This window comes from Sylvia atricapilla, chromosome 9 (assembly GCF_009819655.1).
Source record: "Sylvia atricapilla isolate bSylAtr1 chromosome 9, bSylAtr1.pri, whole genome shotgun sequence".
Lineage (NCBI taxonomy): Eukaryota > Metazoa > Chordata > Aves > Passeriformes > Sylviidae > Sylvia > Sylvia atricapilla.
The window spans coordinates 11373660-11397193 of NC_089148.1; the positions used below are offsets into that span (position 1 = coordinate 11373660).

The 23534-nt window shown below is 43.3% G+C and overlaps 1 protein-coding gene across 3 annotated transcripts in view; it reads right to left on the reverse strand.

Moving 5' to 3' along the window:
• The window catches only part of NOTCH2 (notch receptor 2), an 82872-nt gene that overhangs the window by 52016 nt on the left and 7322 nt on the right, over nt 1-23534 (reverse strand). For all 3 annotated transcript variants that reach the window (XR_010744208.1, XM_066324831.1, XM_066324832.1), the window contains exons 2-5: nt 21254-21335; nt 11136-11395; nt 10072-10407; nt 4180-4302 (exon numbers count right to left, since the gene is read on the reverse strand). Coding sequence is in view for 2 of the 3 variants with exons in the window: in XM_066324831.1 (XP_066180928.1) it covers nt 4180-4302; nt 10072-10407; nt 11136-11395; nt 21254-21335 (801 nt within the window). In the remaining variant the exon portion in view is untranslated. The remainder of the gene's footprint in view (nt 1-4179; nt 4303-10071; nt 10408-11135; nt 11396-21253; nt 21336-23534) is intronic.

The following is a 23534-nucleotide window of genomic DNA, read 5'->3' on the forward strand; positions in this document are numbered from 1 at the left end:
GCCACAGGGGTAGATAAAATGAAAAGGAGTGAGCAGGCAACTGAAGTACTATAATGTAGGTCTTCCAAAAGCCACTTGAGAGTGGGCACAGGGTCCCCCAAACCCAGGGCCTCATCCCACAGCTTCTGATGCAGCAAACTGCACAAAAGACCTAACTCCACGGAGGGCACAAATCTTTATCTCTGCTGTGCACTGCTCGTGAAACATGATTTGGGCCAAAGACAGATTCATGGTGAGCCTCTGAAACACTGCAGACTTTCCAGGGGAGCAGGAGTCTTTCTTAGACACACAAAAAACCCAAAAGCATTTACTTACAGCATTTAATATTGGTAATAACTTAGACACCCAAATGGTCATGACATCTGTCTTGACCCAAAGCTGCATAGGTTAGATCAATAGAATCAACAGGTGCATTTAAACCAATCTTTGTTTCTTTAGATGAACCATAGCAAGAATGAGTGAGTAGTCATTTAATTTCTTTAAATTCTCAGATGGTTTCCCCATGTGTGTGGAAGGACACCCTAATTTTCCATGTGACTTTCAGCCCTAGACTGCCATCACTTCCCTCTGCATCCACTCACTGTGAGACTGCTGTGTGAATTTTAATTCCTGATCCCAGGGGAAAAAAACAAAAGAAAAAAGCCAAGAAAGGGAAAGAAAAAAAGAAAAAGGCAGCTGGAGAGGATTTTTTTACTAGATTAGTGAGTTAAAGTGGCACACTCCAACAAATCCCAGAGGCAGCTCAAGGGAAAGGGAAGAGTGTCTGTGAGCAGGGAGAGAAGGTAATGACTTTCCTCCTCAGACCACAATGAGGCTGAAAAACAGCAACATAAAACAGTCTTCACATGGCATTTTATCCTGACACTAGCCAGGGGTTTTGGCTAACTTTGACACAAACCACACTTACACCAAATTCTCTGGCCTCTCATGCACAGAGGAATAGACTTCACACTTTCACAAAAGCACCCAGGACTGTTTCCAAGGCAAGGTGGATCTTGATTACACATCTGCACTATCATGCTTTGAAAGGACCCAACAAACACTGGTTCTAACAAAGGCCATATCCTGGGACAAGATAAAGTCATCTTTAAACAAACCAGCAATCAGTTAACATTCAGCAATGGGAAAGATCTGGGGCAGTTGCACCCAAACACACCCAAGACTGCCTTGCCAGTTACAAATTTATGAGACTGATAATCACTGTAACCATACGAAACACGAGAACTTTGAAGGTGACAAAAACACTGGTGACAGCAGGAATTTCACATCATTGTTTTTGAAAGGCAAGATTTTATCTTTCTGGAAAAAAAAAGTAAAATGAGAATGAGAAAGCAGGCACTTCAACAGAAAAGGAGCAGTGAGCTCTGTCTGAGGAGCAGGAAATACAACTGAAGGCTAACAGCATCACAAAAGGTAGGAGCAAGCAGAAAAAAAAGTTGTTTTATTTTGTTTTGTTTTTTAAATGCATAGTTATGTAGCCCAGCCTACCACCTGTCAGGGAATTACAAGAGGCAGATGGTTACCAAAAGGAACTGGGATAGATTCTGTTTCAGTAAAGGTTGCTTCCATATTACTTTACACAAAACTTGTCTTGATCAGATGCAGTACAGCTTCTTGATTTTTCTAGCAAGGAATGGGACTGCTTTCTCTGTGCCACAAAACACAAACCGTATTAACAAACATGAGAAGCATCACCCACAGCACAAAGATTAAGTAAAGACTAAAACTGCAGACAAACTCAATCTTCCCCAAGAACAGTTGGCTGTTATGAAGATAGCACATCTACACTGTCAGGTATTTTTAGAAAATTTAACATCCTTTCATTTTCGGCTGTTTCCTTACAGATGTGGGTATTTCCCCCCCTGTTTTTTTGGGTTTTTTTAAGCAGTACACAGTGTCCTCTAAAGTCATGATCTCACTGGAATCTTTTGTTTTCCTGAAGTGTTCATTCTCACAGTTTAGCTCCATTGAACTATAACATTTATCAGGACAGGCTCCAAAAGAGTTGCCTGCTCAGCTCTCCCCTCTTTATTTACCTTAGAGATGATTTAAAATGTTATAAATCCCCTTTGTGTAAAGGATGGACCTGCACTTATGCATTTCCTTATCCTGAATAACTGATTTTTTACTGCTTAATTGTTTACTCCTGTCAGCACCAACTAAAGTTTAACCTTGAAAAAACATCTTTCTCTCCAAACTATTGCAGAAGTCCTCTGTACATCCTCCCTGTTTTGTGCCCTGCCTCAGTGTCACCTCTCATGTCTTGAAGATGGATCTGTATTGTTTTCCTCACCTCCTTCTTGGTCTCTAACTGAAGATGCAGGAAAGGGATTGAAGTCCATTCAGGAAAAAAAAAGAAAAAGTTTCTTTCACAAAAATGCTACCGAGATGGCAGAGAGGAGTCATAGAAACTTGCATTGTGCATTTCAGACAGGACAGTTGAGTTACATAAAGGTTCTAACCTTCCTTGCTCAAACCGCCAAGCTGCTGCTTCCTAAATTGTGAGACGGTTTTTATTTCCACACTGACCTAAGCCTAGAAAGACAACAGCCTTGAGAAGCCATCACTTCAAACCACTGCTGCACTGATAACCTCAGCTGCACCATAAACAAGGAAATTCTCAGAAAGCCCATTCCATTAAATTGTGTTAAGAGAGCCATGGGAACCTAATGCTTGGGAAGCTCCTCTCTCTTTCCAGGGCTTCCCTGGAAGGAAGCATCCTTCACACACACAAGATTTTCTGGAAACACCATCCACACAGGAGAAGGATGGCACAAGAAAGGCCACAACACTCTCACAGCTTTTCCCAATGCTACTCAGAGCCCATAAGAGGTCAGAGAGGGAACCACCACAACTGCACTGCAAAGAGTTGGCTGGGGAGACAATCTACCACAAAACCAAACAGAATCACAGCCTGTGATAGGGAGACCAAGGTCTCTTCCAGGTGAGTTGCAGAAGTCATCCCTATCTGACAGCAGATATCCATCTAAATCCTGTAAGCCAAGCTAACTTTATGATGCCAGAATAATCCCTTGGAGATTGTATGCTCCTGATCATTATATCCTCTGTGCTTGGGTGTAAAACAGATTAATTTGCTACTGACAGATGCCAGAAATCACAACAAGGGTTATAATTTCTGTGGAATGGAGCAAGACTATAGGGGTCACTAAGGGTTGCTTGTCTCCACACCCAAGCTTTCATGTTTTCCTTTACAGGTTTCACTTTCTGCAGACTTTCAGGACACGGAGAAGTAATACAGAAGCCAGGACACTTGCTCATTGAGGGGAGGACTCATGTTCTCCTATTTACATATAGTTTCAAAGAGCTATGCAAGCTGTGTTGCACTTCACTCTTATGTGGTTTTAAAATAATTATATATTCTTATATGAAGTTAAGTTAATGAGGATTCTTAACTGGCAGCCTCCTTTGCAGCTAATGACAAACCAGAACAAATGTTCTCTGAGGAAAAAAGCATTTTAAACCCCTTTTTTTCTCCTATGATTTTCAAATAAGGGCAAAACCATACTCAGCTGAAAACGTGCACCAGCTAAGAAAGATTAGTATGACTCAAAAAAACCTCACCCCATAACCGGTGGTTATTGTTTATTTTTGAGGTATGGAGACATTTTGCAACTAAATATGATACTGAGTTTCCTGTAAGTTGCTTCCTTATATTGTTCATAACACTTTCTTGAAATTCATGCCTTTTTCCCCTTCAGACTCAGAGCAAAAAGAGACTCATTTATGAAGCAAAAGTAGGTTTGCTAGTCAGAGAACTCTAGATAAAAATAAGTCAAGCAGGAAAACAGCAGTAGCAAAACCATAAGGTTCCCATACATACACTTCTCTTTCCTCCTTTTTCCTCTGCCTTTCAGATTTGCCCTGTTTCTCAGCATCATTACTATAATCAGCATGATCATTATCCCAACTTAGAAATATCCCCAAATGTATCAGCAAATGCCCACAGCTGTAACAGCAAACCCATGTTTCATGCTTTTGGAAAACATTTATCCATTTACAAAGCATATCCACACGAGAAGTGCAACTCATGGGGGAACTGTCCCTTGTCGTGGTGGTTTTGATGCCAACAGTTTTTCTTTTGAGGGTTGCACCGACATTTGCCCCAGACTGGGGGCAGGGGCCAGCACAGCCCCCGTGCTGGTGGCCCACAGGACATACCTGTCCACTGGGGCGGGCAGCGGCAGTTGTAGGTGTTCACCCCGTCCACACAGACGCCGCCGTTCAGACACTTGTGGTTCGGGCAGTCGTCCACGTTGTGTCCACAGACGCTCCCCTCGAAACCTGGACAAAGCAGAAACAACAGCAGGCTGAAACAGCTTCCAACCCCTTTTGAAGAGAATTCACCCCTCACGCAGCTTCCGCTGCTTTTCTTATTTTCTTTTTTTTTTTTTAGGTTTGCCCTGTTCACCTAATACTGATGAAACCCCACCTAGCATGACTTTGTTGAATGCCTTTGCTAATAGTGTGCGGGTCAGGTGACACAGTTAAACACCTCCATCGTGGGTAGATGGCCAACTACGTTCTCACAACCCAAAAGACATGAGGACTAAGTGACTAAGGACCATTGTCCTTCAAAGCAATTAAAGTGAAGACCAAGATCCTTTGTTTACTATGAGATAAAACTCATCACTGCCCACCAACAATCAGCCAGGACAAGTTTTTCCCATGGCAAAAAAAGTGCTGGTGTTCACTTCATGGATACCTCAGTCTGCCTTGGATATGTCAGAGAAAAGCCTTTCATGCTTTGAAAAGGAGCTTCTGAAGTCCTGATCTCTTCAGTGTTAGACAAGTCAGTCAATCAACAAATCAGCCACCATCCAAGTGATGCTCACACACTAAGCCCTGCCTGAAAAGCAGAAGAAATCAGATACCCCACCCCAATGAAAATCCTAAATGAACACACTGACAAAATATTCTTGCTAGAGCTCCTTCTCCTTTTCAAAGAAGGAGAAGTAGAAACATTAGGGAAGGGAGCTGTCAGTGATGTGTCTTCCCCTTGATTTCCCCTGCTGATTTATTTCATGCTTCATTAAATAAACCTGCCATTTCTGCTGGATGAGAGAGCTATTTATCAAAGCACAAGTGGAATGTATGCTAATGTGGATGAAGTAAATGATTCCAGAACACACACGTTAATTTAAAACACCAGCTCTGCCTCTTCACTGCTTTGGAATGTAATATTAACATGACACAGTTCTCTCATCCAAAATAATGCTTTAACCCCTCTACTTTTGATGCCCTGTTCCAGACACTTCCACACCATCTGTGTCAAGTCACACAGACCCTCTAAGTAACATCTGGCACAACACAGATCGTGCTGTGTGGCAGATGAGACAGAGACTATAAAGCTCTGAGCCAGCCTCTCCAGACTACTGCTGCTCTCAAGAGACTGGAGGTGATTCATGTGCATTCCCATCTCTTGAACTTCTCCAGCTCTACAGAAGAGCTGGGAAGTGCCAAGCTGTATCAAGTGCATTAGCATCAGCAAGAAACAACAGACTCAACATTACAAACAAAAAAAAAAAAAAACAAAAACAAAAAAAAACCAAAGCAAAACTACAAGACGTTCATTATTACTCCCTTCAAAGCCCTTCCAACCTCCACCCAAGATCCTAGAAATTTCAAGGCAGTAGGGAAGCTTAAAACAAAGACGAAATATAACACGCTTAGTCGGAGTCCTAATCATTACAGCAGCACCTTCCTGGCAAAAGCTGCTGAGGAACAACTACCAGGGAAAACAATTAGCTTTAGATCCCTGTGTTTAAAACTGTATAAAGCCACCAAGCTCGAGCAAAGACTCAGCTGTAAAACACAGGGGTGTCCTATCAGCTTGTGTTTCAACTCGGGAGGAAACATCCCACTGACCACATATTGCACTCATGCCAGCACGTGATCAGCATGGAAATACACCCACAACCACAAAGACAAAAGGTTTAAGCTCTTATCTCTCCAGTTTGGATAATATGGCGAACAGACCTACTTTCTAGTAAACAAATTTCTGACAGCAGGCGTTTAAAGCCTCTCACTGTACTTCACACAAATTTCAAGTGGCCCAGTTATTTCCAGAATAAAGCGTGGCAGTCACCTCACTATTAAAACCCACCAAGCTGTTCTATATTTTCACATTTTAACCAGTTATACTACTGAAGAGCTGCTCTAGGATACATGAGCTTTTGTCTAGCTGGGTCCCAGGGTCTAATTTTGCAGTTATATAACCTGACTCTATTCCAGAAAGCCACAGAGTTCACTGTTTTGATGTACTTGGACACCTGACACTGTTTCCTGCTCCCCCCTGTGCTGGGACTCACATGTTGTCCTGTGTTTTCTCCCTGCACGAGAGCAGTTTGTAATCCATATCCTGACTTTTGCTCCATATCTCAAAGCACACCAAACTAAGGAATGAGAACCTCAAGGGGAAAAGTGTTCCCACTGCTAACAGCATGTTGTTCTTCCCCTAGTACACAGACTGACACAAGCAGATAACTTTATTCCTATGTCATCTGAAGTCTCCACCCTGTTGCAGAGCATCCGACCCAATTCCCTCCAAATCTTAAGTCCTTTAGCCTTATTTCAATCTATAAATTACACCTCAGACTTTCTAGGCCGGCGTCAGGGCCAGTTAGTACTGGGGACAAGAAACTGTGCCTGAAAAATGTCACATTATTTCCAGACTAAGGGCCTGCTGACAGGAAATCAGGGATGCAGAGAGCTAAAACTAAGCTGGGCTATTCACGGCAGCATCTGGACTGCTCATCTGGAGCAGAGGGGCACCCTCCTCACCAGGGAGCCCCAGGCTGCAGCCATAGAGAAGCCCAGAGCTCAGAGGAAGGTGCTCACCCCACAGCCCAGCAGGAAGAGGTCCCCAGCACGGGAGCCCCGCGTGTGCTGGTCCCCACTGGTGGCACAGCATGACGCTCCGCCAGGAACCTGCGTGAGGTTCCTTCCTCTTCCCAGGAAGCGCTCCAGCTCTCATAAACAGCTCGCTCCAGCCTGACAGATCGTTTCCTGAACAAGCCCTTGGAATCCCCTAGGGTCCTTATCTTAGTTAATGGGTAATTATTTTGATGGATAACAATGAATAATCACTTTCCCAGCTAAGAACTTCCTCTATTGACTTGTTTAACATTCCATTAAAGGTTAGTTGCCAAATGAAGTCCTTTTTTGTCAAATATTTATAACTACAAGCTCATTCTTATATTCAAAAAAGTTGGTAATGCTTCAGGTTATGTCTCCTTCAAGGAATTTTTTTTTTCACTACTACACTGTTATGATTGACCTAACATGCTCACGTGTCTACAATCCTGTTCCTACCTAAATCAACAAAGCCCAGAGGAAAAATGATTAAGCTAGACAGATAAAAATATGAGGTTACCTTCCAGACAGAGGTAATACCAATCGTGTATAAATATAACTTCACTTGATGCTTGCCACCAAATGCTGACTTAACACACATGACTTCATGGATTACCTAATGCAGGAATAGTTTGTGTACATCCACAAGTGACATGGGGACCTGGGAATTTTAAACAGCAGCTGGACCACACTGCACATAAACAGTACTTCTGTGACAGAAGAAGCTGCTGTGACACACAGCTCCAGGTTGGTTTTTCCTGCTTTTTCAAGCTCTCATTCTCACCTATTGGTATTTATAAATAGATTAAACTCACTCAAATGCTAAGAAGGAAACATCTACAGGAAACAAGAACTCATTTCAAGGCCAGTGTAGCAACAGCCTGATTATGACTGAACTGCTTCTCGGGCACACTTTCTTCAAAGTACTTTTACAGGTCACAAGATGCAAAATCCTATCAAAAACCACTCCAGCAGTTCGAGACGTAACTGCCTCCTGCCTCTGTGGCCATAACACTCAGCGATGGCAGCATCTTAAGGCAGCCCAGAAGGGCCAGAGAAATTCCATTTATAGTCACAGTATCATCGGCATTGCTCCAGTTTGGAGAGGGAGTCTAAAGAGGAATTTCTCGTCCATAATCTTGGCACAGTCTTCCAGAGGAGCAGGCCTTGTTCACATCCTCCCTAGGCGTGACAGGCCACCATTTCTCTTCTCTTTCTGCTGACCTTTCCCTCCCAGACAGAACCTTTTCCAACACTTCAGAAATTTTGCTCTGCACTAAGGGGGGAAAGAAATGGCTGGGTGCCCTGCCTTTATCAGAGAGTTTAATGTAAGCATTTGGGCCTCTCCAACAGCTCCCTTTCTTGCTGTTTTTCAAATGACCGGTTTTAAAAATCAAACTAGCAAAACAGCACAGCCAACTTAAACAAATACAGGAAATAGAAAAGTGAAGGCTCTCAGAGCCGCATTAACTCACCCCCACTACATACACTGCATAACAAGTCAAAAAGGACAGCTAATAATCCAAAACGTGTGAGGAGTGTAGGTGTGTAACTGTTACTATAGTAATCTCATTTCCATTTCCTGACCACATTTCAGCCAGCCCACACACTTGTCTAAGGGAAAAACTGCTCCTACTCAGTCTCGTGCCCCTGTAAGAGAATCACTAAAGCAAACTATCTCATCAGCTTGACAGGATCAAGTCCTTGCAACTTCATCTTTCTGTCTTCTTCCTACCACCACACTGCTCCTGCATGAAGCTTTAAATTCTTTGACTGACTTTTAAGGAAATTCTGAATTGCTGGACAAGACTGTTAATCCAGAGATCCTTAGTTTATAATTTCATTTAAAAAAGACGCAAAGCAGAAAAGCAATAAATTCCTTCAGGGCAATGGTTAGGTGCCATTAAGATACTCCATTTTCAAAGACTCTTTCAAAGAACATTCCTTTCAAGCATAGTTAGAATAATTGCTTTCAAAAATAAAGATGATCCATCCTTCTACTTTAAGATTGACTTTGCTAAATTCTTCAAAGTCGCATGCTTGCTCAGACAACCTAGAAAGTCGTTGTGCAGACACTGAGGTTGGCAATGTACATTTAAGGTCATTTGAGCCAACACCTCAAGATTAGGGTCTCCAAAACAAGAACAATTTTCACAAGTTCTAAATGCCCTTTCCACACAGACCTGTGACCCCATATGATCCTCATGAGAACAGAGCCACTCTACATTCATCCCAAACAGTATAGGGCGGCTAGATATTTCACGTAAATAACAACAGAGACATGCTTAAGGGAAGAGAATTTACTTTTCTAGATTACCACACACCGAGTCTGTGTGTGCCAAACTGCAATACACTTGAGTAGGAAGTCTAGTCAAAAGCATTTCCAAACAGTCAGTTTCCCATGGAGTTGAATTACTTGGGGAAAAAAAAAATCAGCCTAAAAATACCCTGAATATGCAAAGACAACTAAGCCCTGTGGTCAAGGCTGACAAGTGGATAGGGAGAAGAACAGGATGAGACCAGCATTGCACCAAGTGACACACGGCCACTTGTAGAGGTGACACAAAACCAGTGCAGCCCCTGAGCCTGAGCTAGCATGTCACCTCTGTTGTGCATGAACTCAGGGCAGCTAACAGCATCAGAAAACAAGCAATCAAAATTGATCTGGAGACAAAAAGGGTGTGGTGAGCTGAAACTGGTATCTTGTTAGATTTGAAGGAACTGGAGAAGGAAAAAAAGAAGAGAACAGAACTTGGCGTGTCTTGGGGGTACAGATGGAGAAAGAAAAAGGCACGTTTATTCTTTAAACACTGAAGTTAACTGAGGCATTTACTGTCACAAAACTATGTATTTGTAGGTGCTTATGTTTGTACAATTTCACATTCCACATGGGCATTATGAGATACAACCCTAACCTCCTTGAATCTACCCCGCAGTTTTTACCTATTTGATTCTCCGATTCTAAGCAGCATGCAAAGAAATTTGTCATTTCTAAAGGTCTTCCCTTTCCCTCCTTTCTGTACCATGAAATGCTGGCACCCAGGAATTACCATCCCAGAGAGCTCCCCACCTTGCTGGGATTTCTCCCTTCCACCTGACATCGCACACATCGCACAGGAACTCCGAGGGAAGTTCCTGGGAATAACGCAGGCAGGAGCGCAGCAACAAGGCTGCAAACGCGAGCGCTGGGAGCGTTACCTGGCAGGCAGTTGCACTCGAAGGTGAAGTCACTGGTTTGGTGGCAGGTGCCCCCATTCATGCAGGGGGACGGGGAGCAGGGCACGTACACGCTCTCACAGCGGTGCCCCGTGTAGCCCGGCTTGCACTGGCACCTGTAGGAGCCGGGCAGGTCGACACAGGTGCCCCCATGCTGGCACAGGCCTGGCGTGGCACACTCATTCACATCTATCTCACACTTCTGGCCAGTGTAGCCAGCCAGGCAGGTGCAGGAGAACTTATTTCCAGACACGGTGCATGTACTTCCATTGGCACAAGGCTGAGATGTGCAGGCATCAATCCACTGGCATTCCTTTCCTTTAGGAAATCAAAACAGATTAACAAAAAGTTATTTCTGTGGAAAACAGCATTTCTTTCACGCTGCCTCAAAATATTTACTGAACTAAAATTTACATCTTTACTACAGGAAAACTCATGTCTGCACTATACTGTATTATATGTGAAATGGAAATGCATTTGTGGTTACAGTATGAAGCCATTTACCGGATTGCAGCAAGATATAGAATGCTGTGATTTATAAAAATGACCTCAAGTCCCACTACACACACTGACAGTCTCTGACAGACTCTTTTTCTACCTCTTCTTCAAGAGTGAAAGGAATAAATTCCTATGCTTTCCCTCAGGCATCAAAATACTGTTTTCCCATAGAAAGATTTTGCTGGCCAAATTAGCTTCTCTCTCTTCTTTTTTTTTTTTTTTTTTTTTTTTTTTTTTCCTTTTCTTTTTTCTAGAAACTAGACTCTGAATTAAAAGTGTACTGGCCACTCCAGAGTAGTTTCTGCATTCAGTTTTCCCATGTGGACAACCCCACAAGATCCAAATATTTTTCTGCTTACGTGTAAAGGGTAGGGAGTCTGATTCCCTATTCCCTTTTGCTTTTTTTGGTCATGAAGTCATTTAGATTTCCTCTCATTTCCTGTGCTGGAGCTCGAAAACTTGAGAGCATATTACAACTGCCCCAGAATATTCCAGAGTGAAGCTGTTCCCAAAGGAGGAGGTCTGGAGGCACAAATGCAGAAGCCCACCTGTGAAACCTGGAAGACAGACACACTCATACGTGTCCTGGCCGTGGGGGTGACAAGTGCCTCCGTTCAGGCAGGGCTGGGACGCGTAGCAGAGGTGAGATTCTGAGTACTGACATTCCTCCCCTGTGAATCCTGGAGCACACTTGCAGGTTGGTTTTCCTATCAGGGATGCAGCTTCACAGGTTCCCCCGTTCTTACAGGTATTACTTTCACAGGGGTTTCTGTACTGACAGTAGTCTCCAAGAAAGCCTTCTCGACACCTGCAAGAGAGAAGAAATGAATTGCAGAGGTCCCACCTGAGGCCCCGCTGTTCTGGGAAGATTCCAGGAATGAAGTCCCATGACCCTCAAAAGCCTTGAAGTTTGCCATAATGGATGGTGACACTAACAAACCCAAAAGGCTGACGTCACACGCGTAACAGGGACTTCCTGTGGGACTGTCTCAAATGAGACCACTGAAAACTTAAGTGCAAATGGTGAAATTGCTCATTGCAAAACAAATACCACATTCAATCAGAGCTGTATCAAATGCAGAACCTCGTTTTTGCACTTCCCTTCAAAATTTCAGTTAAAGCATAAGAGTTAAAGAACTGCTGAGTAACAATTCCTTGCACCTACTCCCTTCTAACAAGCATCCTTTTTTAGAAGAAAATGAAGCAGTCTAATAAGGCATTAACACCAGGTATTATCCATCTTCCGAGAATATTTATAAACACTGTACAAATGCAGTGTCTGGGGACCTGGAGGTCTGCAGCAGATCTTTGTCCACAAGGCTCCCGTGAGACAGGAATACACTGTCATCCTCATGCTGATAAGTGCATCTGGGACTGGGACTTGCTGAAGCCTGCACTCAAATAGCAACACAAGCACTGCAGTCAGGTCTCCCACGCCCCTGGTGAGCACCCTAACGACAAGGTCATTGTTCCTCTGTCTCCCACAGAAAAACGAGTACACACTCACTATCTACAACCAGGGCAGTATTTTATACAAAGATCTCCAACTGCAGAATAATTCTGCAGTTACTTCTCTTTAACCTAAACTTATGTCAATACAGTCTGACTACGCTTGTCAGCTGTAATCCATCTTTTAACTGGCCTTTGTACTAGAGATTTACCATTTAACTTCCAGAGACAGAGGATCCAGGCAAGTAAAGCCCACCTCTGTGCCCCTCTCCCAGCTCCTTTTGCTTCTATCACATAGCAGAGAGCTGCAAGGGGACATTCTGCATTAAAATAACACCTAACACACAGGACTGTCCCCTTGCAGCTCTTTCTGTAGTGCACAGCTGCTGTAACTGGTGAGTAACCCAAGAGACAGCCCAAGAGAAGATGTATTTATTTGTTTAAAAAAAAATATCCAAAACAAAACAAACACACACAAACAAACAAACAAAAAACAAACCAAACAACAACAAAAAAACCAACCAAAAAAACCACACCCAGAGGTGATTAGCATTAGATATGTTTTGTTCCAGATCAGGAAAGAAGCAATTATTAAATCAGTGAGTTACTCATATCTGAAAGGAGGAGATTCCAACTGCAAGAAATACACTGAGTCTCTAGTCCTTGAGCAGGAATGCAACACTAAAGGGACTGCTTTTTTCCTTATGCACTTCAAAGTGTATGGTAGATTGGAGGGGGCGAAAAGCAAAATCATACAAACAGTAACAACCATCACCATCAAAAGAAAACCCAATCACATCAAAACCCCACAACTAACCAGACAGGCTGTAAAAATCAGTTCAAAAATCAAAGAATGAAGTTGTGTCTTAAACAGAATCCTACAGAACCTGCCTTTGTTCCTAAGCTATTCAACACATCTATTGATTATTAACAATGGAAAACATCAGCGCTGGTCACATATGTAGGTAAGAGAGAAGGCAAGTTCTTGACGGAGTAGCAACACGCCTAACAAGGCGGTTAGCACCCAAAATGCACTTTAGCACTGCGAATTCCTACATCTAGAAACAAAACACATAGGGTATCCCCCCCAAACCAGGAAACTGAGCTGGGAACAACATACTTGCTCTGGAGATTCCTAGCAGCCAGACAAATGTGAATTCCTAGTGTGACAGTTTGGCCAGGAATACTTCACACGTACAAACAGCAAATATCAAGCAGGAATAAAGGAGATTATGCTACACCTGATAAATGCTTGGTACAGCCACTACATCACTAATCTCTCTTTAAGAGAGTAGAGATCAAATGAATTCAAGGAAGCCAACAGGAATGATTAATAGAAAACTGTGGTCACTATGAAAAGCTCAGGTGGCTCAGTCTATTTAGCAAAGGGAACAAGACAGTTAATCAAAAGCTCCAAGTGTCCACTAGGAAACTGATTTAACAACAACTCCCAACCTAGAAGATCCGGGATAACAGAACTGAGCATTTAAAAGTTTAAGCTAGATGAATTCGAATTAGAAATAGGGTAATATCTTTATTTTCAGACACAGTCTCTCAGCAGTGGAGAGAAACAACCGGAACGATGCATTTAAGGTTGTAGTGGAATTTCTCCATCACTCATGCTTGTTTAAAAGAACACCAGGATTGGCTGTTTCAGGGAGAGTATGCACGCTAGTTCAAACAAAGCTATTCAGAGAGGTTATTATCCAAGTTATGCAAGGGGTCATTACTGGATGACCACAACTGCTTTTTCTCATGTTAAAATTTATTAACTAGCTTTAGCCATATGTCTAAAGCAGGAAAGTCATATGTGCACAGTTGTAATTTACCACTGTCCACACCCAAATTAGGCTCCTTTCACCATACCTTATTACTTTCAACTTCATACCCAAGAACAGACATGAAAGGAGAGATTTTGCAGGGCAAGGCGGGATTAATAAAGTTACAGAAAGCAAATCCTGAGACAATAGCAATGCAGAATATCCTCTGCCTCCTGTGCCATCCTCAGGGTAACAGCCCAAGGCTGTGGGTCAGCATGAGCTGCAGCCACATCACACGAGAGGCAGTCTTGGGCTATTCTGGGCCTAAACCGCACGGGCTATAGGCTTCCTTTAACATCCAAAGTCTCTCTCCTTGCTTCAGGTTGGAAAGCAGTCCAAACGCCAGCGGGCTACAGCACGGCTTTGTAGGAGCTGGATCACACCGAGATCTGGCACCCAGCAGAGACAGCTGTGCCAGGAGCTGGAGCACTGCTCGACTCCCACGGCACTGGAGCCTGCACACAAAGATCTGCCTCTGCTCACAGGCCGTCTGGGCAGCCACAGCTACATCATGTCTCTGGGCATCGACGTGCAGCTGATGGCTGTGTGAAGACAAGCTGCACTTCAGCCCCAGAAGTCTCACAAGACTTGGTTAAAGGGATTTCTCCTGGCTTCATCACTGCCAGGCAGCAGTGCACCAAGCTCCTCGGATGGTGCAGCACATGCACTTGTAGCTCTCTTTACCATGAAAGAAACAGCAACAAACCAGAGCCTCACAGAACCCCACCTAGGCCATCTCATCAGAGCGCCTCCAACACCACCCACTCCACCAGCAGCTACAAAATACACCAAAACACACCTAGAATTTAAGTGCTAAAGTGCTTTTTCACTGAAAGGCTGTAAAGCAAACCAAAAAGTCTAGAGGAACACTTCATGTTCTGTCCACAAGTAAATAAACCCCCAAAATATGACTTCTCTCCAGCCCCCAACACTCAGGGACACTGTAAGGTGCATCTATTTAACTGTTGCCCCTATACAAAAGGGAGAAGGGAGCCTAAACACTGGTTAAGAGTATCGCTGGTATGAATTAAAAGAAAAACTGAGATATGTGCTCTGAGACAACCATCAGCCACAAACAGCCCAGCATTTTGTACACAAATATTCTGGTACAAAGTTGAAGAGCCCTCCAAGACCAGGCTTGCTCTGGTATCTTTTGAGGCTAATCAGAAAAACATGAGGGAGCACTCCAAACAAGGAACAGCAAATTCTCTTTCAGCTTTAGCTCTTCTTATTTGGAAGAAGGAACATGCCTGCCTGTGGAAAGATAGTAGGGCAGGTATCCATGGCCCTTGTACCCACCATTTTGTTCTTCTCCTGGAGAAGTGCTTGGTCACAGAATTATGCCATTTTGCCCTCCAGCAATTCAGTGCAATCCTTTTTGAATGTTAAAGAACAAAAAACCTACAGTCCAGATTTTCAGCCAGGTCTCCCATCATCAACATTTCTAGGCACAAACACCAGTAATTTAGTTCTAAGTGTTGGTGTAGACAAAACTGCAAATATTTGCTCCTGATTCATGTTGGGCACCACATGGTTTCACTAAAAACAGAGGCACACACTGAAAACATGCAGTCTAAGTCCAGACTTTTTAAAAGGATATGATTAAACTCAACAGCAGCTTCAGCTTCTCACCACCCCTGCTCTGCTCCCATCCCAACATACTCTTTCAAGTTCTCTTAAGGAGAGGAAAAAAACACCACTTGTCTACAGAGCAGCTTAAAATTGTAGCAGCTTGTGTCAGCTCCAAATGACATGCTCAGAACAGGAAACCAAATCTTTTCCAAATAAAAGCCACTGTTTCTCCTCAGTTTTCCATCTAACACTCAGAAAAAGAAACAGGAAGATGAAGTTTGTTCTGGCACTTTCTGGAAGCACATGAGGTCTCTTAACCGACTTCAACAGGAATTTAATCTTTTAAGAACAAATTTCACATACAACTTGATTCAAATCATGATTTCTGAAAGCTAGAGAGTTTGAAATGGGAAAATGTCCTGTGGGCTGCATCAGCTATGCAGCTGCTTCTAATTAAAGCTTCTCCTTTACTCTCTCTGGGCTACTTTCCAGCACAAATACTTTAGAGCTCAGCCTTTTTTTTTTTTTTTTTTCCCCTCCTCCTTTTCAGCTCCAGCCTGCATTTGCCTTAGCTCAGGCTCTCATGGAGCTAAACAAGAGACACAGAAACAAAATGAAGGTATTTATCAAAATTTGAAGTATCCACAAATCCAGAGAGCTGCATTCACTCTAATCTAATCTAATGCTGAAAATCAAAGTAGAAAACTCGTAAAAGCTGTGCTTTTGGCTCTTCTGCCACAAAACTACATAGAAATTACCTTCCAAAACTTAGTTCTCTCCTGCTTTCAATAGACTTCTGAAAAATATGTCTGGTCTGTTGGAAAAACTTCCTCATCTGCTGTACTATATTTGCCTGGCCACATTCATAAGACAGTCTCTTCAAATGCACCTTATAGACAATTTTAACCAGACTTCCAGATGTTTGATTTTCATGGGAGTTTTCTACTCAGGCCCATGATATCATCTGGAGATGCACAGAAGAAAGCAGATGGTTTTAATTTAAAAAGCGAAGGGAAGAATTTCCTCGTAGTGCCGCTTCTCCCCCCTCCAACCCAACACTCCCTCCACTTTGATTGGAAGATGCTTCATGGAAGAGGGGAAAAAATTCCACACGATGACTAACGTGAGAAGGGTCCCAGCTACTTGGTTACAGATTTTAACCAGACTTCCCTCTGGCTCCCGGGTTCTGACTCCCACACCTACACCTCCTCTCGGGAGGGAGAACAGGATTCTCTGGTTAGCTTTACAAACGCTCCTTCCCCATGTCTCAAGGTGCCCATTTATGCGTCATACTTCGAATGCAAACGATGGGATGGGACGGCCTCCCTGCCCTGCCTTTAAAGCAGCACACAGCTATTGTTCCCAGCCCACAGAAAGTGCCTCTGCGTAGAGCCACCCCACGGTACTCCACACAGCAACAGCAGCCACAGGCTGAACAGACAGGGTTCAGTCCAGCTTTTTTCACCCATCAGAGCTCTGAAGAGCTTTTGGTGTGCACAGGTAACTCACAGTAAAAAATTATGACTGAAAATCACTACTCTGCTCCCAGAATCTAAGCTAGCAGTGCGTGTACTCTCCCCTTTCTCCTCTGCCCTGGTCTCAAGGGCCTCCTTTAACTTCTGAAAGGAGACAGAAGGAAACAGAAAAGGGCAGACCATTCTCAGAAAGGGACAACTTCTCAACTTCTGCATTTAGCCTCTTCTGGAAAACTCTCAGACCTCATCCTGCTACAAGGTCTCCTATGGGTATTCTCCATTCACTAGCCTAGGAGTAATTAGTCTCTGGAGACAGATCCTAAGCAGATATCAGCTGCAGTCTCAGAAGTAGTTATGGGGTCTTGGATCTTGCCTTCAGCCCCAGAAGTCCTCTTAAATCCAACTAAAAATTAATTTACGAAGACCCATCTTGAAGGAAAGGTAGGTGAAAACTTTGCACGGGAGTTGAAGTTACTGGCAGCCAGAATTAGAATAGAAGCCCCTTACTGCCATGCCATTGCTGCTTTGAGTTTAACTTATTTTTTTTAAGGTCCTCCCATTTCCAGTCTATAGCTAAGATGCAGAAACTGCATCATGCTATGCAAAAGGTGCACAAACTTCAGCACACGGTGAGAGAAACTCTGCTCACTGAAGAGGCAGAGGCATACAAATCTGTACAAACCCTGGCAGCTTGGGGCATGATAGGATGTGCTGAAGGAGACTGTCCTTTTTTTCCCCATTTGACTAAGCACAACTCTGAGGTTTTTTTCACCATCAGGAGTAACAGAAGACCTTGGTGTTAAAGCCAAACTTGGTTTCACAGAGCTACAGCTATCCCTTCTGGATACACAAACTGCAACAGTCCTAAGGTCAAAAACTCAATTGTCAAAGCCTGCCAAGCACAAGAAGTAGCAATGCCCAGTTTCCTCCCTAAACCTTGCAGCACCACTATGTCAACTCCCTTCTCACTTCTGCTTCTCTCCCTGGCACAGCCTTGCTTCTGCTCCCTGCCACTGGGGTGGGAAGTTGGGAGAGGCCACAATTGTGGACCACAGGGAAATCAGTTAAGAGACTCTCTGCTCTAGGGTCCTGCTCCATTCCAAGCAGAGGCACTGCCCAATCCTACATCCACCTGCAGCAGAGCAGATCATTGTGCTCAGAAAACAGCAGGCGGTGATGCCAAAATCTCTGCTCTGCTTGTCCTTGAAACAGTTCCCTGTGCCCATACCTTCCTTCCCAGCCAGCTGCAACTGCAGAACGCTCCAAGTTTTTACAGCGCTGTCCCATGGGCTCTTCCTACTGCTGCTTCCCAGTCATCCAGCAGCAGGGAGACAAGAAATTGCTTTGCTGTGATGGTCAGAAACACCACGAAGTGACGAGAAATTGCCACCCTGCTTCTCTTTGGATAAGAGAGGATACAAGGCTCCTTTCATGTTTGAAACCTCAATGTGTAGAAGGCTGTCTGAAGCTGCTTTGAGGGGAAAAAAACCCCACCCATCACAACAACAAAACATCCATCACAGTGCACAGCAAAGCCAAACTCCAAACTGAACCTGCCTTTTGTCAAAGCGAGACCCAGAAAGCTTGGAAGGACGGGTCCCCTTCACTGCTGCTGCAGATACAGACATATTCTGTGTAATAAGGCCTGCATCCTCACTGTAAGAGTCACTGAATGAGTGTAGAAAAGAGCTCTCACACAAAAAAAAAATCTGGCTTTAGAAGACGCAAACACAGGAATGTGTAATTTTCTAAATATAAAATCAAGGTCAGAGGAGGTCAGTAACTTTATCGAGCAGTGGCACAGAATGACAGCCATGGGCCAGCAGCGTCACCAGGGGAACAGAGCTCCTTAAAGGGCGCTCACAAGAGCAATCTGATAAAGCTCCAACCCCGGCCTCCTCACAAGAGTCACAATCACTGTTCCCATAACAGATGCCAGAAACACCAGCAGAAAGGTTTCTTAGCATAAAACCAGCTTTCTCTTTCAACGGAGGAGATACTACAGGATTTTCAGGCAAGGGAAGCTGCTTCAGCAGTATGCTGCCATCCACTGCTGGGCCAAATATCTAGACTGGGTGTTTTGTTATCAGTGCTTACTCATATCTTATCACAATTGGTTATTGCTGATGCAGGTTCTCCCTCAGCAGTTCACCTAAGGAGACAGCAAGACTGACGGGATGGCCCCAGCACACACTACAACAAACAACTCAGACGAGAGGAGATACAGAAAGAGGAAGAGAGCCTGTTATAATAACTTATTGCCTAGCAGAGGAAGTACTGCAGATAACTTTAAGAAAGTGGAAGGGGTGGAGATGCTGCTAATCTTTGAGAGATCCTGCAGACTTAGAAGCCAAGGCACTTGCTTCAGTAATAAATTCAGTCTCCTGAGCAAAACATTTCCAGTCTCACAACCATCAAAAATTCAGAAACTCATTTAGCTTACTAAACCGGAGAGAAAGTTCCCCTATTCAGAGTTCCTCATAGGGCAGGAAAGAAAAAAAAAAAAAAAGTTTTAACCAAAACAGGATGCTAAGAATCAGCTTGCTAAAGGTAGAGACTCCACAGCTGAGGTGGGTTTTGCTACTTTTTTTCCTTCCTTTCTGCAAAAAATGTTTTCTTGAGCCAGATCTAAAAGACACTTACTAATCTCTGTATACAGCTTTTTGTTAGCCTTTCCAATTAACACAGCACCTGTGAAGGAACTGAGCTGTTTCTTGAAGGAGGGGTTGGTTTAAAACCTGCAAGAACACTTTGCACAACAAAGAGGAAAGCAAGATTATTATTATAAATGTGTGCTAAAAAAATGTAACAGTGGTCAAAGCTGCCATTGTAATGAGGGAAATGCGTCAAGATCTGGACTGCATTACAATTAGTGCAGAAGTTAATCAGATGAACCAACTTAGGCTGCAAAAACAATTGTTAAGACACGGTTTAGAGGAAAATGCAAGTTGGAGAAAATGTCCTGGGGAAGGTAAAAACAGCACCAACATCAATACCAGTCTTGTTTATTACCTTTATTGTGACCTACATACTTTGGATCCAGACTAACATGCTTAAGTACACATCAGAAAGACCTACAAAAAAGACATCTATTTCTTGTTTCAATCTTAGAATACAAGTGAAAAGCAGGAAATGTTCCTGCTCTCTTTTCAGAAGGGCAGCTCCTTTAAGCTGACATCAATATAAAAGCATGAAAAGGAAAAGAATATGAAAAAGCAAGAGTTAGAAATTTTAAAAGAAACTTACAGGGAATAACAAGTTACATATTTGCTTTTCTGGGGCCTTTCTGTACATCAGGTATTGATTTGAACCCAATGAGAACCTCAAATTAGATTATGATTTCCCTTTTGTGTGCCACAGGTGCAATTTAAGTACATCAGGCTCTACGTACCACATTAATAGAGAACTAAAGGCTGTGGTTAGGGAAGATGGAAATGTAAAGAAGCATGAGGAGCAGAGGTCTGTGTTAGCCAAGCTAAATCAACAGGAGAAAATTCACTAATATTTGAAGAATGCTGGCACTAAGATAATGTCTTAGCATGCTAGCAAATGACACAACTTGTTGAACGGATGAGGCAAACAACCTGTAGAAAATAATTTGGTTACTGCAGACATAGTAAATTAACCCAGCCAAACAAAGAGGATTCATCTCTTGGCAAAATATTACTTAATTAAAAAAAAAAGAAAATCTAAGTACTGTAGTTTAAAACGTGAACTGCATTTAAATAGATGTGGTATTCTCCAGATAACACACACCCTGCCAGAGCTCCTGCTGATGAGCTTCCCATGCAGCAACAAAGTGAAGATGGGTGTCAACATTTACCAAAATCAATTCACATGATGCAAACAAATGTGGATGCTTGGCTGGGGGGATAGTTAGTGTGTTTTAGCATCTCACAGTTATTACTTGCTCTCAAGCAATAGAAGCAATTGGCACACTTCAGAGTGCAGAATAGTTCTGAAAGACCTCAAAAATATTTAAATTCAGGCTCGAGCTCTATAAAGTAAGGTGAGCTATAAGATGGAGAGCAAGTTTCAACTTAGCTTGTGGGTCTGGAAACAAGGTACAGAGTTTACCTCTCTATGATGGGTTTGGCCTAGTGCAAAGAATTCCAACTGACGAGATTCAAACTCAAACACTGAACAAGAATCCCAGATTTCTTTTATTGCAAAAAGCTAGCACACAAGAATTAATGCATTATTATTAAGAAACACCAACTATGCTAAAACTGTTATGCTGAAAGAACCCAGTAAGGAAATCTTAAAAATTCACATTTCCTTCCTGGTTAAGGTCCTGAAGGTAAGAAAATGAGCAATTAAATTGATTAGAAAGAAATGAAACCAACTTACTTGCAATATCCTGTACCATTTTGATATGGAATGCACTTTCCCTCATTAACACATGGCTTGGAGTCATCCATACACTGCAGAGCTGAAAGAAAAGAAAAGAAAACAACCATCAAACCCATAGCCACAATACATGTCAGGTCAAAGCTTCATTAGCGTATTCAGGGGAATGAAAATTTTATAGGACTGGAACAAAAACAAAGACACTATCACATAGTTTAATTTCACCTCTGGCAGCATCAAAAGAGCCAGACTGAAAGAGGAATCAAATACAGATTTGTTCATCAGGAAACCAAACCTTTCCAGAACTTCTTTAAGGTACGTTTTCAAGGCAAAGCATGCAGTAACTCCAGCAGGCTCCAAAGACAATCATGTCAGCACCTGCATGCTCTGGGTTAAGTCCTCAGTTGCTACTTTCCCATCAAAACTCTGCACTGAAATTCTCTGAATTACAAAGCAGCTACTCCTAAGCCTTCTTCCAGAATACTTTCTTTGAATCCTTTCCTCCTTTTTTACTGTCCCTAGGGGTACCCAGCACTGAAACTGGGGCCTCTGTCCCTCATGAGCTGACCTGCTGAATGCCACCTGCAATTTGCTGCAACATGCACTGTTGTGGCCCTCTGATCTCAGACAGGATCATGTTTGCAAGTAAGTGGAAAACACCAGAGCTGTTAACAACTTTCAGCAAAGAATTTGATATTTCTAAGGAGATGCTTTGTAACTCAAACTTGACGTTTTTGCTACTGTGTTTTTAAAAAGGCATTAAGTATGACACAGCTCAGGGCCAGTCAGTTTTTATCTGAGTCCACTGGAAGCCCTAGTGAGGTTTGTCCTGATGGAACCTCCAGCTCTGGCAAGTGCTTTTCCCGTCACCTCAGCCCGTGGCTGTTTCCAAAGTGACCAGAAGGGTGACAACTATGGAAACTCAACAAGAAAAGAGGGCACTTAAGAATCCCAAAAACTGAGCCATTTCACCTAGACCACAGCCTGCCATTTGAATAGCATCAGACTACCAGATAAAAGTCTCAGAACCAGATCAGCTGGGTCCTGACCTGAACTTGTACACAGACCAAGAAGTCACAAACCCTTCCCAGTCTCCAGTTCAGTCTCCTGGCCCCAAACTCATGCCTTTCCATGCCTTTACGGACCCCCTTTCCACAACCTCACTGCATTTGGGAAAGTGTTTAACCAACCTTAACTAAAGGCACCAATAATATCCAGCCACCTAAACTGCACACTTGTCAGCCAGCTGTTGTAGGGTTGACTGCCCCCATGTTTTTTTTTTTTTTTTAAGGATGGTTTTCTTTCCTCAAGTGGTACTAAATTTTCAATACAAACTCAGCAAGGAGCATCTGGGAAAACTGGTCCAAACCACCACTGGGGTTGATACGCTGGCAACTAAGGAATGGGACTCAGAAGAGTTAACACAGCAGTCCCACTAAGCTTTCCCTTCAACCCGACCAAATTCAGTCCAGCAGTTGGACAGCTTGGAACAGACTCCAGTTCTGCTGTCCAGGGCTTGAAGTGTTATTTCTCAATAACCCTGGAGGACATAAACAGGTCACACGCACTACCAGGCACTATAGGAACGTTTCACGCTTGCAATCCCTATAGAGAATACAGTTGAATTAAACCCAGTTCCCTGGGAAGATTATCAGTGTTTCCCACAACACAAGTATGCTTGTTGCTGTTAACTTGATTTCTGAAAAAGGGGCACTTGGATGGCGCTGCTTCTGCAGAGCTCTCAGGAAATGAACAAAATTCCACTCTGAGCCCCTTTCAGATAACCCCCGAGGTCAGGGTTACTAAGCGACAGAAATATTAACACGGATTTTGCATGGCATTCCCCCCCACGGCGGGCAGAAACACTTAGGCTGACTTGCACCTGTCTGACCATTTCCATCCCAGTTAACCGAAACGTCCACACGCCTTTGACTCCAAACTTCATCTGCTGCTGTCTAACACTGCAGCAGCTTGTTTTCACAGCAAAGATTAGCTCTAGTTAGCAGGGCTCGCTTACACCGTGTCCAAGAGAAACTGCTCTGTGTCCAAGGGAAAGTGTCAGGATTCCGATGACTCCCACCACCCGGGCTACTCCAGGGAGATGGAGGAGGGTTAAAGCGAGCTGGGCCATGTTTCAGAGAGCCAGGAGGGGAACCAGCCTTGGTATTCTCATCTCACCACCTTGAATTTCCATTCTTTTCACATCGATCGAGCCAGTGAAGCAAATACTCAGAGGATTATTTCCTTTGTGCTCGTGCTTTCAAACACAATTTTGTAATCT